Source organism: Nesoenas mayeri (assembly GCF_963082525.1).
Source record: "Nesoenas mayeri genome assembly, chromosome: 23".
In the NCBI taxonomy this organism is placed as follows: domain Eukaryota; kingdom Metazoa; phylum Chordata; class Aves; order Columbiformes; family Columbidae; genus Nesoenas; species Nesoenas mayeri.
Genome location: NC_137574.1, coordinates 4,682,494 through 4,695,858, shown reverse-complemented (window position 1 = coordinate 4,695,858; position 13,365 = coordinate 4,682,494). Strand labels below are relative to the sequence as shown.

Genomic DNA, 13,365 nt, shown 5'->3' with positions numbered 1-13,365 from the left:
AATCCCCCCCTCCAAGCCCTTCGTTTCCCCCTCCCCGCGATGAGATGAGCCTGTTTGTGAGGGGGGATGGCAGCGAGGAGCCCCTGGGACCCCCCAGCCCCTCCACGGGGGTGGTGGCTGGATAACTTTGGTCCATTTAATGTCCTGGTATTGGGGTGTCCCCTCACCAACACCCCACAGCCACCACGGCTCCCTCTTCAAGGCTGCAAAATAAATAGGTGGGATGTGGCTCAGCCGCTCCAGCAGCCCCGGGGCAGGGGGGCTCAGCCCCCTCCCCAACACACACCCCCCCGGGGAGCCCTGACAAGAGGTGCCCTCAGCTCAGCTTCATGCCGATGGCCAGGGCACGCCGGTAGACCTCGGTGACATTGTCACAGCCCGCCAGGGACAAGCTGCTCTCTCCCAGGGGGCTCCGGCAATGGGTCACAGTCCAGCGGCGCAACCTGCGCCCTTCCTCCGCCTCCTCCTCCTCTTCCAGCCGCAGGAGGCTGTCGGCAGAGACGCAGCCCCGCATGCCCCCGCTGCCAGGGGGGACGCGGGTGGGCAGGTCGAGCTGGTCGAAGGACTCTGTGGAGAGGATGCTGTCCTCGCTGACGGCGCTGGCCGGGCGGGCACGGGGTACCTGCGGCAGGGGCACCTCACTGAAACCCCCAAAACCTGGCCCAGGGGGGCTGTCCGGCCGTGCGCCTCTGGAGGAGAACTTGCCGTTGTGCTTCAGGATGCCTTTCCTGCGCGCGGGGAGGCCCTGGGGACCTTGCTCCGGGGAGGGGGTGTCAACAAACACGCTCCCATCGAGGTCCAAGCTCCCCGCATCCAGGACATCCCCAGACTCGCAGCACTCCAGGGATGAGTAATACCCCGACTCCCTCGTCAGAGGCTTTTTAAGTATTCCCTTCTTGGGCACGGCCACGGGCACCGTTCTGTCACCTGTGCCACCAGGCAGCATCCCTGAGGACAGGATGCGGGTGAGACCCGCAGCAGCCACCTCATCATCCTCACCCCGCGCCTCTCCCACGGCTGCTGCCAGCGGGGGGCCGGGACCAGGCACCTTCTGTTCGCAGGAGTTTCTCTTCTTCAGGATGCCCTTGGGCCGCTTGAGGATGGACTTGGAAGGGTTCTCTGGGGCCATGGCCACCTCCTGCAGTGCATGGGAGACGTCGTTCTCCTTCTTGGACTTCTTGAGGGAGCGCTGCCGCTCCACAGTCACACTGGGGATGTGCTGCTTCAAGAAGCATCGCACCTTGGAGCCGTTCTCCAGGAGGGGCCGGGAGGAACGGCGAAGCCACTCTGCCACCGTGGCCAGGGGGGACTCGCTCTCCCGCAGTAGCTCTTGCTCTCCGACAGGCATTTTGTAGCCCCAGTTCACCCACCAGTGCGTGGCAATGTCCTCGATGGTGGCACGGCGCTCGGGGTTCACCATCAGCATCCAGCGGATCAGCCCGCAGGCATCTGAGGAGGAGGAAGGTCAGGCAGGGAAGGGAGTGTGGGATGGGGAGAGGGGATGCGTGGGATGGTGGGGGTCTGCTCACCCGACAGCTTGGTGGGCTCCCGGTAGTCCCCACTTGTGATCTGCTTGACCAGAGTCTTGTAGTCGTGGCCATCGAACGGCATCGTGCCATGGACCAGGACATAGAGGAGAACGCCCAGGGACCAGCTGTCCACCTGCCAGAGGGACAGATGAGCCTGGAGGGGGGGGACAGGAGGACCAGACTGCCTCAAACCCCCTAGTTGGGCAGGACCCCCCACTAGAACCTCCCAGGATGGGGCAGCCCAGCCACTTATATCCCACCGCATCCACCCCGCTGACCATGTGGTGCTTGGTCTTAGGGGACCTATTCTGACCCCAAACCACAAGGGAAGGGCTCTGTCCACAATGTTCCTCTGGGAAAACACCCGGCACTTCCCTAGGTTCAAGTGAAGAGGCAGCAGGACACCCCACCACACCGGGAGTGAAGGACAACCCACCTCCGGGCCCTTGTACGGCCTTCCATTGATGATTTCGGGAGATGCATAGAGAGGGCTGCCGCAGTACGTCTGCAAAAGTTTGTCTTGCTGGTAAACATTGGACAGGCCAAAGTCTGCAATCTAGGGAGACATTTATGGCTGTTATCAAGCAGCAAAGTTCCCCTTTCCCTCTCGAGCAGTGTTGTCACCTGAAACTCTCAAGCTGCAGGTTTCACTGAAACCAGCGGCACCCTCAGCACCCCAGTGCCCACCCTGGCCCTGGGTGCCTTCAGTCTGTTCAGGGAGAGGCATCACCCCAGCTTTCCACCCCTGAGGCTGCTCCTGCCCTTTTCCCCCTGCCAAAAAGCTCATCCCAGCCACCACAGCAGCTGCCCCACGGCTCTGCCCCTCCAGCCCCATCACCAGCACGCCAGAATTAGAGGTGGCTGCAAAGATGTGGTTAGAGGGAGAGCCACTGGGCTCTCCTCCAGCTCCTTCGCTGCCACACAAGGCGGCTTCAGTCCCTGTCTGCTCCACCTCGCACACAGCCATTCATTACACTCATTATGCCCGTCACCTCTCAATGAGCAGAAGGTACAGTCCCTGCTCACGAGCTCCCAATGGCAAAATTACCCCTTACAGAGATAAAAGCCCCAGAGCCTGTTTATCACCAAACGCACCGATCCCCAGCTGCGGTTGTGCCCTTTCTCCCCAGGCTGCAGCGCTCCCGGCCGGGGCAAAAAGCATCGCTGGGGGCCAGCGGAGCGGGAGCTGCCCCACACCTTGGCTGGCACATATGGGGAGCGGGACTTTCACTGGAAGAGCCATTTCTTACACAGCTGGTCGTGCTTTGACCTCAGCGTTCAGACTTTGCCCTCTTATCAGCAGTCTGATACACAATTATGGCTCGGCTGCCGGGCACAGAGAGCAGGGCAGGCACAGGCGCCCTCCTGGCTCCTCATGTCCCGGGCAAACAGTGGCACAGGCAATGCCAGCAAATGCTTCCCAGAGCTGCAGGGGACCATGTGGCCTGGGGACACCAGGGTGTCATGGCCACCCCTGGCCTCTCCACGCTGTGCAGCATCCCTGAGACCCCTTGGGTGACACTCAAAGCTCTGCCAGCCCCTCACCTTGATGTTCCCATTTGCGTCAAGAAGGATGTTCTCCAGCTTCAGGTCCCTGTGAACAATCCCATTCTGCAGGAGGGAAGGGAAAGTTGAATTCAGTTCACAGCGTGTTTGAGGAAGAGAAAGGCAGCGCGGGGAGGTCACTGCCGTTCACCAGCACCACGGCACGCAAACAGGGCACGGTCACGGCAATCGGGCGAGCAGTAAATAACCCTGGTTATATGGGTGATGATGGGCTGTAAACCACGTCCTGACATGGGCGCTACCAGCTCCCTGTGCTGCTTGGGAGCATGAGCAGAGCAGCATCCTGCACCAACACCCTGCACACAGCAGTGCAGCTGGTGCCTGCACCCACTAGGGCACAGCAGGCACAGCTCCATGCTCTGCTGGGACCTAAAGCTGCCCGCCTAACAAGACCTGGCTTTGCTTTGGGTTCAGGGGTTGCCCTGCAACCCAGGACCAAGACATGGCCTTAGAGCATTCTCTGGGGAGACCCACAGGCTCAAGGGTCTTTCCAGCTTGTCATATAGCCCCAGACAGAGCCCTATAGCTTTACACCCCTTCCAGAGGACAAGATGGGTGACATAGGGCTTGGCTTTCATCCCTGGGCATCTCCCTATGGGTGGGCGGAACAGGAGTCAGTAACTCCCTTGCGGGGTTAGTCAGCCCCACACTATGGCAGTGAAAAACCAAGGCAAGGACTTTCCCAAAGCTGCTGTGCGTAATCCCGAGGGCTGCCACACCCTTTGATAAGAGTCAGGATTAACCCAACAGCCCCCAGCTCCCCTCACCCCCCAGCCCAGGCTGAGCATCCCCACGGGGCACAGAAGGCGGTGGGAAGCGCGGTGCCGACCCACCTTGTGGCAGTAGTAGATGGCAGACACGACCTGCCGGAAGAAGTGCCGTGCCTCCTGCTCCGTCAGCCGCTGCCGCTCGCTGATGTAGTCGTACAGGTCCCCCTTGCTGGCGTACTCCATCACAATGACAATCTTGCTGCTGTTCTCAAACACTGCGCGGAGATGGGAAGCCACAGGGTGTTAGGAGGGATGCTCAGAGGTAAGGGATTTCTAGTTAGCACGTGCCTATTAATGAGCAGCTGGAGCTCAAACAGACTCCAACACACTGCCCAACCCATGGCCTGTGCCCTTAGTCTGGTTTGCAAAACAGAAGGTGCTGGGGTTTCTGCAGGGACCTGCTCTCTGGTCAGACAAGGGACAGCCAGAGCTGCCACCCGTGTCCCACAGTGCCACCAGGGCTGCTGGCCAAGCAGCCTCCGCAGCCACAGAGCACAGGAGAAAGGGCTTTGCTCCACCAGACAGTGTCTAAGACACGTGGTTCTTTGCTACATAGAGCCCTGCCAAGGGGGAAGGTGATGGAGCTACCGGCTGGCATGGCCGGGCACCCTTTCTGCGTGTCCCCATTGCTCCCAACAAGGCTCAGGCTCAAGCCAAGAGGCGGAGCATTTTCTTCCTGTTTGCAGAAAGCTACCTCAATATTTTTGAATTCCAACAGCCAGCGTGACTCAGCCCCTGCAAACACCACGTATGAACTGCCAACCCACTTGCTTTTGTTTAGAGGACAAAAGGACTCTGGGTACCTCACGTACGCCAGCAAGGTGACCATAACCCCGGCACCAGCCAGGGCGCGAGGAGCCAGCCCTGAGGAGCACGGGCCATGCTGGGCTTGCAGCAAAGGGACTCAGTGTTTAAGCAAAGCCTGATCCAGCTGGAGATGTGCTCCAAGTCTGATCGCAGCTAGAACCCAAGAGACCCCCTCACCCGCTGCTGGTGTTGCCCTGACATCCCGGCCGTAAAGCCGAGCCCAGCAGCACCAGCTCTCCCAGCTCTTCACAGTTTGGTTTTCCTACGCCCCAGGGGAGGGAAGGAGAAGGATTCTGGTACCCAAATGAGCTCCTGCCACAGGCTGAGAGCAGAGCTGCAGAGATTCCCACTGCTCCGGTTCCCTGAGCATGCATTTCCCATGGCTGGGATGAGCACCTAGCACAACCGGAGCCACGTGGGGCATCACGGGGAACCCCGGCTGCCAGCTGCCCCCACAGCACAGCCTCTCACCAACCGCAGCACCAAGGCTTCCAGCCGCTAAAGGCCAGGAAACTTTTGGAGCCAGCTTTCCTCTCTGGGCGAGAGAGGATGGGAAGCAGCTATTTCTGGAGCAGTATTTCCCCTCGCCGCTGCTCTGCACGCGGGTGGGGAAACCACAGCCCGGCAGCATCTGCTCTGCCTGCGCTGCTGAGTCACCAGCAAACGGCTTCTGCTCCGAATGAACAGATAGAAGAGCAACGAGAGCCAACTGTGCTGCTGCAGAGCCAGCGCTGGTCCCCAGCCCCACAGGGGATGCTCCGCTCAGGGATGCTGCTGGAGAGGGGACAGGAGGGCTCACCTTCGTGGACAGCGATGATGTGAGGGTGGTTGAGGGAGGACATGATCTCAATCTCTCTCCGAATGTGGACAAGGTCCTGCTCATCCTTGATTTTGTCTTTCCGGATTGACTTAATCGCCACCTGCGGATGAGCACACACACATAGGGTCACCTGGTTGTTGGGGGCATCGCAGCTTCCCAAAGCCTTTTGCAGAAGTGGACTTCATCAGTGAGGTTTTCATCATTTCCAAGCCTTGTTGCTGTATACAAGGGAGAGGACCATTCTGTCTCCCCAAAAAGGGAAACTTGCTGCCAGCTCCTACCAGAGGAGCCCCCCAAGCCTCCTCCCCCAGGTAGCGCAGCCCAGCTCCTCATTGATGTGCCGTGCATTACGGGAATCGTGTCCCAGGCTACAGTCACCACTGGACCACAGCCAGCCAGAGGAATGTGACCTGCACACATGACTTGGAAGATAACAACAATAACAACAACGTCTTCTTGGGGTCATGGAAACAAAAAATACAATAAAACCAATGGGTTTCATTTTCCTTCGCAAATACCTATTTCAAGGAGCTGATTACATAGAGGTAAGGGAAAGTTTGGTATTACGGAGCAGATCCCACCTAGACATGGGATCAGGAGACCCAGCGAGCTGCTTTCCCAGCTTTCACTTGAGTTTTCATGTTCCCCTTCTACAAGGAAATTGAAAGGGGAGGAGAAAGAAGAGTAAGAGCTGGAGAATAGATGCCTTCTAATCCTCTTTCAAAGGGGCTGGGGAGAGACAATGTGCTCCTAGGGTTGAATTTACAACTGAATCCAGCAGAACCTCTTTTTTTCTTTTTTGTATCGGACAAGAATGCGGAACAGCATTAATCCCATCGAGGGACCCCCACACTCCACCCCCGTCTCCCAGCAACGGGGAGAGGGGCCACGGACGCCCCTCCCCAGCAGAAGCATCGCGCCCGCACCAGGGCTTGGGGCAACCAAGCAGAATGGACTCTGGTCAAGAGAAGTTCAATAACCCAGGCCCAAGTTCCTGTACCAAGCAATACTGAAGGCACCTAATAGCTTCTCGAAAGTCAGGTATTCTTTTCCCCGACCTTTGCGCTAGGTTCACAGGTTAAAGTTTAACGATATTTTTTTTGCTGGCCCCTGATTACCTGACCCCCGTTAGAAGGCAGGCAAAGCCTTTATGCAGCCAGCCAGCCTGCTCCTGCCCTCCCAAATCCCTGTTGACTCGCTCTATTCATCTCCTCGCTAAAGCTCAACATTCAACCCAACAGCCTCAACATTTTGGGGGGCACGCAGCACATGCGCTTGCTCACGAAGATGCTCGTGCACACCCAGTGCTGAGCAGGCGCTCGGTGCAAGATCCGCTGTCCATAGAAACACCGAGCGTCTCCAGGCTGCCAGCACGGGAAGCTGTAGGAGATGCCACCGGCTGTATTTAATGAGCCTGGCAGTTAGTGACCTCCAGGGCAGATGCAATCAGGGCTGCAGCAGGTTTAGGGTGCTGGGACAACCCCAGGCTGTCCTTGCTGAGTGCTGCCCGCAGGCAGGGTCTGTGTAACGGTTGGGAAACGCACAGCAAGGATCTGGCACTGGAGGGTCCACATCTCAACCCACAGAGCCCGAACCATTGGGGTGGGATTAGTTATCCATCTGCCAGGGAGGTTAATCCCTTGGCCAGCCCATTCTTCCCCAGGGGTGCAGCTTTGTTCCAAAACGTCCCCTCCCTAACAGGGCTGACAGCAGAGGAGCTCCCATTGAGGCAGAAAAGGCTGTGCCCGACCACCCCGGAGACAGGGACCAGCAGCTTTGGGGACAGACACTGTCACAGCCTCCACCACCAGTGCTCGGAGAAGAATCTCCTGCAGGAAACAGCCCTGAGAAGTCCTGCTGCAGAAGCGTAGAGAACTCCAGAGTACTTTCCAAGTCAAAAAGGCTTTTAATTAAAAGCTTTTTGGGGGCAGAACAGGTATTTTCAGCAGCTGCTGAAAGATGCATTAAGCTACAACCCCAGGCAGCACTTCAGAAGTTGTTCCAGGTTGCAAGTGCAGCATTTCATGCTCCATGAAATATGGATCACAACCCACTAGGGAAGAGACTGGGGTTTGCCCCTTACTAGAGATCAAAAGAGGCTTCGCTGTTTTGGAATATTCCAGGTGCTGCCTTCCCCTTGACACCACACAAACCCACAAATACGTCTCTGACACTGCAATTGAGTCCCACAGGAGGCTCCTCTTTCTACTTGACTTGGCTGCAGGCCAGGGATGGGGAACCAGGCTGGGAGAAACACCAGGCTGCGAGGAAAAAAGGCCAAATGCTGCCATGCAAACAGGTGCAGGAGCCAGTTTGCACCACCATTGCACACATTACTGCATCTTCAAACCAAAAGACACAAGGGAAAAGAAAAGGAAACAAAAAAGAGCCAGCAAATCTCTTCCCACCTGCTTGATATTTCACAGACAACTATTTTCCAAGGGCTGGGAAGGGAAGTATCCACCAGAAGGCGTGAGCATTATATCACCTAAAGGATTTCTAACCAGAAAACAAGTTTTAAAGACAAAGAATCTTCATGGAAGCCCCCAAAAACCCTTTCGCTGTGGGAGCCTGCTCTTTCCTGCAGTCTACCAACTCATTAGACACACCTTGCTCTGAGCCAATTCCAGGTAGGCTGGTTAAAATTCTGAGGCTAAAGGAAAGCTAGGCAGTAAAACAAGATGGTTCAATATTCAGTGCATCTGATAGAGACGGTTTCTGATTAGCCCGAGGCAAAAACCACGCATGGAGCAGCTCCAGTGTTACAGCCTCAGCCGGTTAACGTGGGATCGGAGCCCACAAGGGGTGATCGGCGGAGGCAGCAGCACCTGCTCACACCTCTGTGTTTAGGAAGTGAAAGCCACTTAGAGAAGGAGCAAATAACAACCCAGCTCAGGATAAGCTTGAAGATTAAACAGGTCCGGAAATGCTGAGTGCTACAAGAAAGAATTTGTGGGAAGAAGAGATTTGTGGTTAAGCCTCCAGTTCCTACACCGCCAGCTAGTTGAGGTACTAGGTAGTCAAGCCTTTGACTATCTCCAGCATTTATTGAAGAGTCATTGTCCTGTGTATTTAATTTGCATTATAATGGGGTAATGCTGCTAGACAAATGAGTTGCTGTCCTAAGGGGCTTCCACAGATGGGTGAGTTTTCTGGCAGTTCAGAGGTTCCCTGCACAAGCTTTGTTAGGTGCAGGCAGGGAAAGCCAAGTCTTCTCGCCCATGCCGAGGGGAGGGATCCTTCTAGGTCTGTGGGTGGGAGCCGCATTTCAAGGCTCTGATTATGCAGCAAAACAGCAGCTCCTTCAGAATCCGATGGGCTAATGGAAATGGCAGATCTGACTTCATTAAGAGCTGTCGCACTACACAAGAAAACCTCTCAGATTTACGGCTGTTTTCCTTGACCTTAATGATCCAACCTCCCACCCCGCTCTTCTGAGCAGCCCTCAGAGCCTTGCTGGGCCACGCAGGTGGACCCGCATCACTCATGGGGGTGGCTTTTTGGGGGTCCCGTTCTGCACCACAGGCATTGATTAAGTCACGATTCCAATCAGACAGGGCTCAGAGGGGTTCGGCTTTGCTGGCGTTGCCTCACACCACTACCAAGAGGCAAAACCAGCCACGAACCAGGGCAAGAGGAAGGGAAAAATCCTTGAGACTCAAGTGCAATATTTGCTCTTGGCTGCCGGATATCTGTGGGCTCCTTTCACCAGGAAGCCTGACACGGTCAAGTGGGCTAGAGGAGCTGCAAACAGCCCCCGGGGAGGGGCTGCGAGGTCCCTCCGGGGTGTCCCCGCCGGCGACATCGGCCTGGGGACGGCAGCACCGCAGCCGGGAGCGGGGCCGGGCGGGGGCTGCACCTCCCCGGTTACCGGCTGGGTACGCACCGCAGCCGAGCTGCTCAGAGCAAGAGGATGCTCAGGAACCCCGCACCGGCTCCCGGTGAGGATGCACCGGGGATGGAGGAATCCTTACCAGTTTCCCGGAGCGCTCCCGGGCTTTCTTCACCTTCCCGTAGGTGCCTTTCCCCAGCGTCTCCAGGAACTCGTAGCGGTGCTTGAGGTTGTGCTTGTGGTGGTGCCGCTTCACCGCCTGTTTTTTCATCAGCGGCCGCGGAGACTTGATGAGACCCTCGGCCAGCGCTCCCCCCGGCCCCGCCGCCTGCTCCATCGCCCGCTCCGGCCCCGCTCCCGGCTCCGCCACCTCCCGGTACAGCCCGACCCGGCCCGGCCGCTAAATGCGGCGGCCCCGCCGGCCGCGCCCCCCCGCTCCCATTGGCCGCCCGGTGGCGACCGCCCCGCCCGGGAGCCGGTAGAGAACGGGGCGGGGGGAGCCGGGCTGCGGGGAGACCCTACGGGCGGGGGGGTGCAAATTAGGGAACCCACGGGTCTGGGAGATGCGAACGGGAGAGCAGGGATCAAGGGGACACGCGGAGGTGGGTGCAGGGGGGGCACTCACAATCTGGGTGCAAAGGAGGACCCGCCCCCCCCCCCCTTTCCCAGAGAAGCGGGGCGCAAAGTGGGGAGTGTAAAGGAGTGTCCGGTGGACTGGGTGGGTTGAGGACTCTTGCCAGAAGATGATACAGGGAGAGACTCACACCCAAGGAGCTGGGAGGTGATCGAGTGCACCCGCCACAGGACCAGAGAGGTGGGAGGATGCTGAGCAAAGCACCCGGGGGTCTGACAGCAGGAAAGATGCAGGGACAGAGGGACACAGACATCCAGCCAGCTAAGACACACACAGAGATGCGGTTTGCTGCAAGGAGCCACAATGCACCCAGGACTCTCTGAATAAAATCCATATTGAGGGCAAAATCAGAGAGGCCTGAGCAGCACAACCATCAACAGAGGACGATGCTTCGCCCTCCTGGATGCAGGGCCTGGGGGGGCAGCGTGTTACATGAGCAGAGCCGGGGGGAAACGTCTGCTGGCTGCTCAGGCGCTCCCACGCAACCACTTTTTATGGACGATTCTGGTTAACTCCACAGCACCTTCCCGTGTGGTCTTTTTTGCACCCTGTGGTAAATCTTTGTTTTGAGATATTAAAAGAATGCGATTCTTTCCCAAAGCAGCCAAAACAAAAGCTCTTGCCCAGCTCTGGCATGTGTGAGGACACACCGTATTGATTGAAGAAAGAGATAACTGCGGCATTACTCATCCCCGCACTCAGACCTGGATTTTCCCAGCGCTTCCAGCAGCTCAGGGCAGGGTGAGGCAGAGCAGGGGCTCATGAGGGATGAGCTAATCCTGCACCGCCCCCTCTCTGTGCACTTTGTGTCCCCAAGCATAGAGGTGACATAGGATGGAGCTGTGCAATGGCCCGGAGTACCATGGCCATGCCAGAGCGTGTCAGGATGAGACCCAGGCAGGTGTCACAGTCCCCTGGATGGGTTTGTGATTTGAGTAGCAGAAAATGGAGATTAGAAATGACCTGTTGGCGTTTGCCTTGCAGTGTGGGTGTAACGACAGGCACCAAACTCCTGCTCATCCATGATTAGGGTCCTTGGAGTTTTAGGAGCTGGGTTGCTATTGCCATTTTCTAATCACAGAATCCCAAAGTATCAGGGGTTGGAAGGGACCTAGAAAGCTCATCCAGTTCAATCCCCCTGGCGGAGCAGGAACACCTAGATCACTACAATCAGCCAAAACCACTGATAATTTTGGGAGATGGCCATGCCTCTTTTTAGTATACTAAAAGTGTTTTTCTGAGGTATACAAACAGCAAATTTATACCTATTTTGTTGCATAATAATTCCAAATTAGTGGCTTTTTATGGATGATAATTCCTGTAAAATCATTCATTAGTTTAAACAAAACTCTAAAGATGATCCATGATGCTCCAGACCTTGCAAGGAACTCAAGCTATTGGGTGGAAGGATTAATCTATGCAGAGTTGTTACCACTTATGTGCCCCAAACCAAACCTGTTTCATACTTTACTTTGTGAATAGGTGCCAATAGAGCTGGAAAAGTGGCCAGTTGTCAATGAGACTTTTAATTTCATTGTATCTAAGCTATTTTCTATGAAAATGTCATTCTTTGAGGCCTTTTGTAAAACTGGAAATTCGCCGGAAGAAACAAAAATCCTAAAATAGATCAGAATCACCAGCTTTTCACCAAGATACGCATAATATAATTCCAATAGAGTCAGGACACAGAGGTATCTTGTACTGCCACTGCCCTTGATCTTTATCACCAGTGGCCGTGTGGCAACTCTGTTTCTCAACAGAGTGTCAGTGATGAACAACTTGCAGCTTCAGACTGGTCCTGCATCCTTTGCACCCTCAGACCTCCCCTTAAGCTGAGAACACTGCAATCCATGGGCAAATCTCTTTAAAATGAGCCACCGCCAACTAGTATGTCTGGAGAAGATACTGTGCTGAAGCGGAGTCGCGCCGATAAATTATTGACTGTACAGTAACAGGAGCCGCTTTTCAATCTGCAAGTGGCCGGCAGGGCCCATAGGGAAGATAAACAAGGCAGAGATGAGATTAACTAAACTGCTGTAATTTCAATGTCAAAGTAAACAGATAGGATCCTGTTCAGGCACAGCCCAGAGATTGCAGAAGAGCTGAAGGGGGAAGGTACAAACCTGCCTTATTGCAATAAACAAAGCGATTTCACTTGACTAACCAAGATGAAAGTGTCTGTGTCTCCCGAACGCTGCAAACTCGCAGATTAATGCTATCGACAGCTGTGGGATCGCTCGTGGTTTAGCCCATCGCTCCAAGAAAGCTCTTGAGCATGCATTTAACTTCAAGCACATATTTAATACTCCCCCTGATTTATAAGGATGCTTTCCCTGTGATGAAAGGGTCGCTTCTCTTTCTGTTTCTAGCAGATAAATGATTTTCTGCAGTTTTCTGTGTTGCACGCAGGCTTAGGTATGCTTTTGTTCCAGATTGGCTCAGGAAGCCTATTTTAATGGAAATGTCAAGGGACAGAGATCTAAGCCCACTGGAATCCACTGATAAGGATCCTCTATTGTAACAGTATCGCTGCTGCTTTCTCAGCAGTGGGGAAATCCACTAAAATTCCCCCAGCTGCAGCCTTAGAAATCCTAAGCAGGGTTTCTCCAGCCCTTTGTACCACGGGGCTCGGCACATGTCCACTAAAACTGCATGAAAGTCGGCAAGGAATTTGGCTCCGTGTCAGGTTAACCTGCTCAAAGCTGCTCTAATCAACCCAATGCTTTGCCATAACAGGAGCTCTATTTGCTTGCAGGTTCCTAACTTTATATTCATTTATTCTTGTCAAATCGATTCTGTGGCATTATCTCCGTGCTAACAACACCCATATTGTGGTCAAAACCTACAGCTCTGCTCCCCTGTTTCCCCCAAAATAAGACAGGGTCTTATACAATATTTGCTCCAAAAGATGCTCATTTTTTTATGTGTATAGCTGCCTGGCTACTATTTAAATTGGCTTTAAATGAACTGTAACTAGGGCTTATTTTTCAAGCATCCTCAAAATGAAAAATCGTGCTAGGGCTTATTTTCGGGGTAGGTCTTATTTTTGGGAAAACAGGGTATCGGATTTGGTGACAACAGGCTCTATTCACCTCTGCTTGTGGAATAAGGAATAAATATACGGAATATAAGGAATAAACCTTCCTCAGAAGTCATAGTTACAGTGAACCCTCCAAGAGGGAAAGGAAGAGCTCTGCTGGGTGTTAAAATGCCCAAGACAACAAAAGGTTTAATGATGGCCTCTCGTTAGTGTCTTCCCAGCTGGCAGCATTCCTCACCTGCTGCTGGGCTGTGCTGGGGCAGGTGTGAAACCCATTTCTCCTCCGAAAACACCAAGGAAACTGGCTTTGCTCTGATCCTCCCGACTGGGGGCCCCATCCATCAGCAGAAGAAGGGAAACGCATTAG

General features: G+C 55.0%; 1 protein-coding gene across 1 annotated transcript; it reads right to left on the bottom strand.

Moving 5' to 3' along the window:
- Positions 1-316: 316 nt before the first annotated feature.
- Positions 317-9,661, bottom strand: NUAK2 (NUAK family kinase 2; the record flags this gene model as incomplete). The annotated part of the gene is made up of 7 exons (XM_080358337.1): positions 317-1,449; positions 1,530-1,662; positions 1,966-2,085; positions 3,075-3,140; positions 3,929-4,080; positions 5,472-5,592; positions 9,467-9,661. 7 exons carry the CDS (start codon positions 9,659-9,661, stop codon positions 317-319), a joined length of 1,920 nt encoding a protein of 639 aa, XP_080214463.1.
- Positions 9,662-13,365: the final 3,704 nt, after the last annotated feature.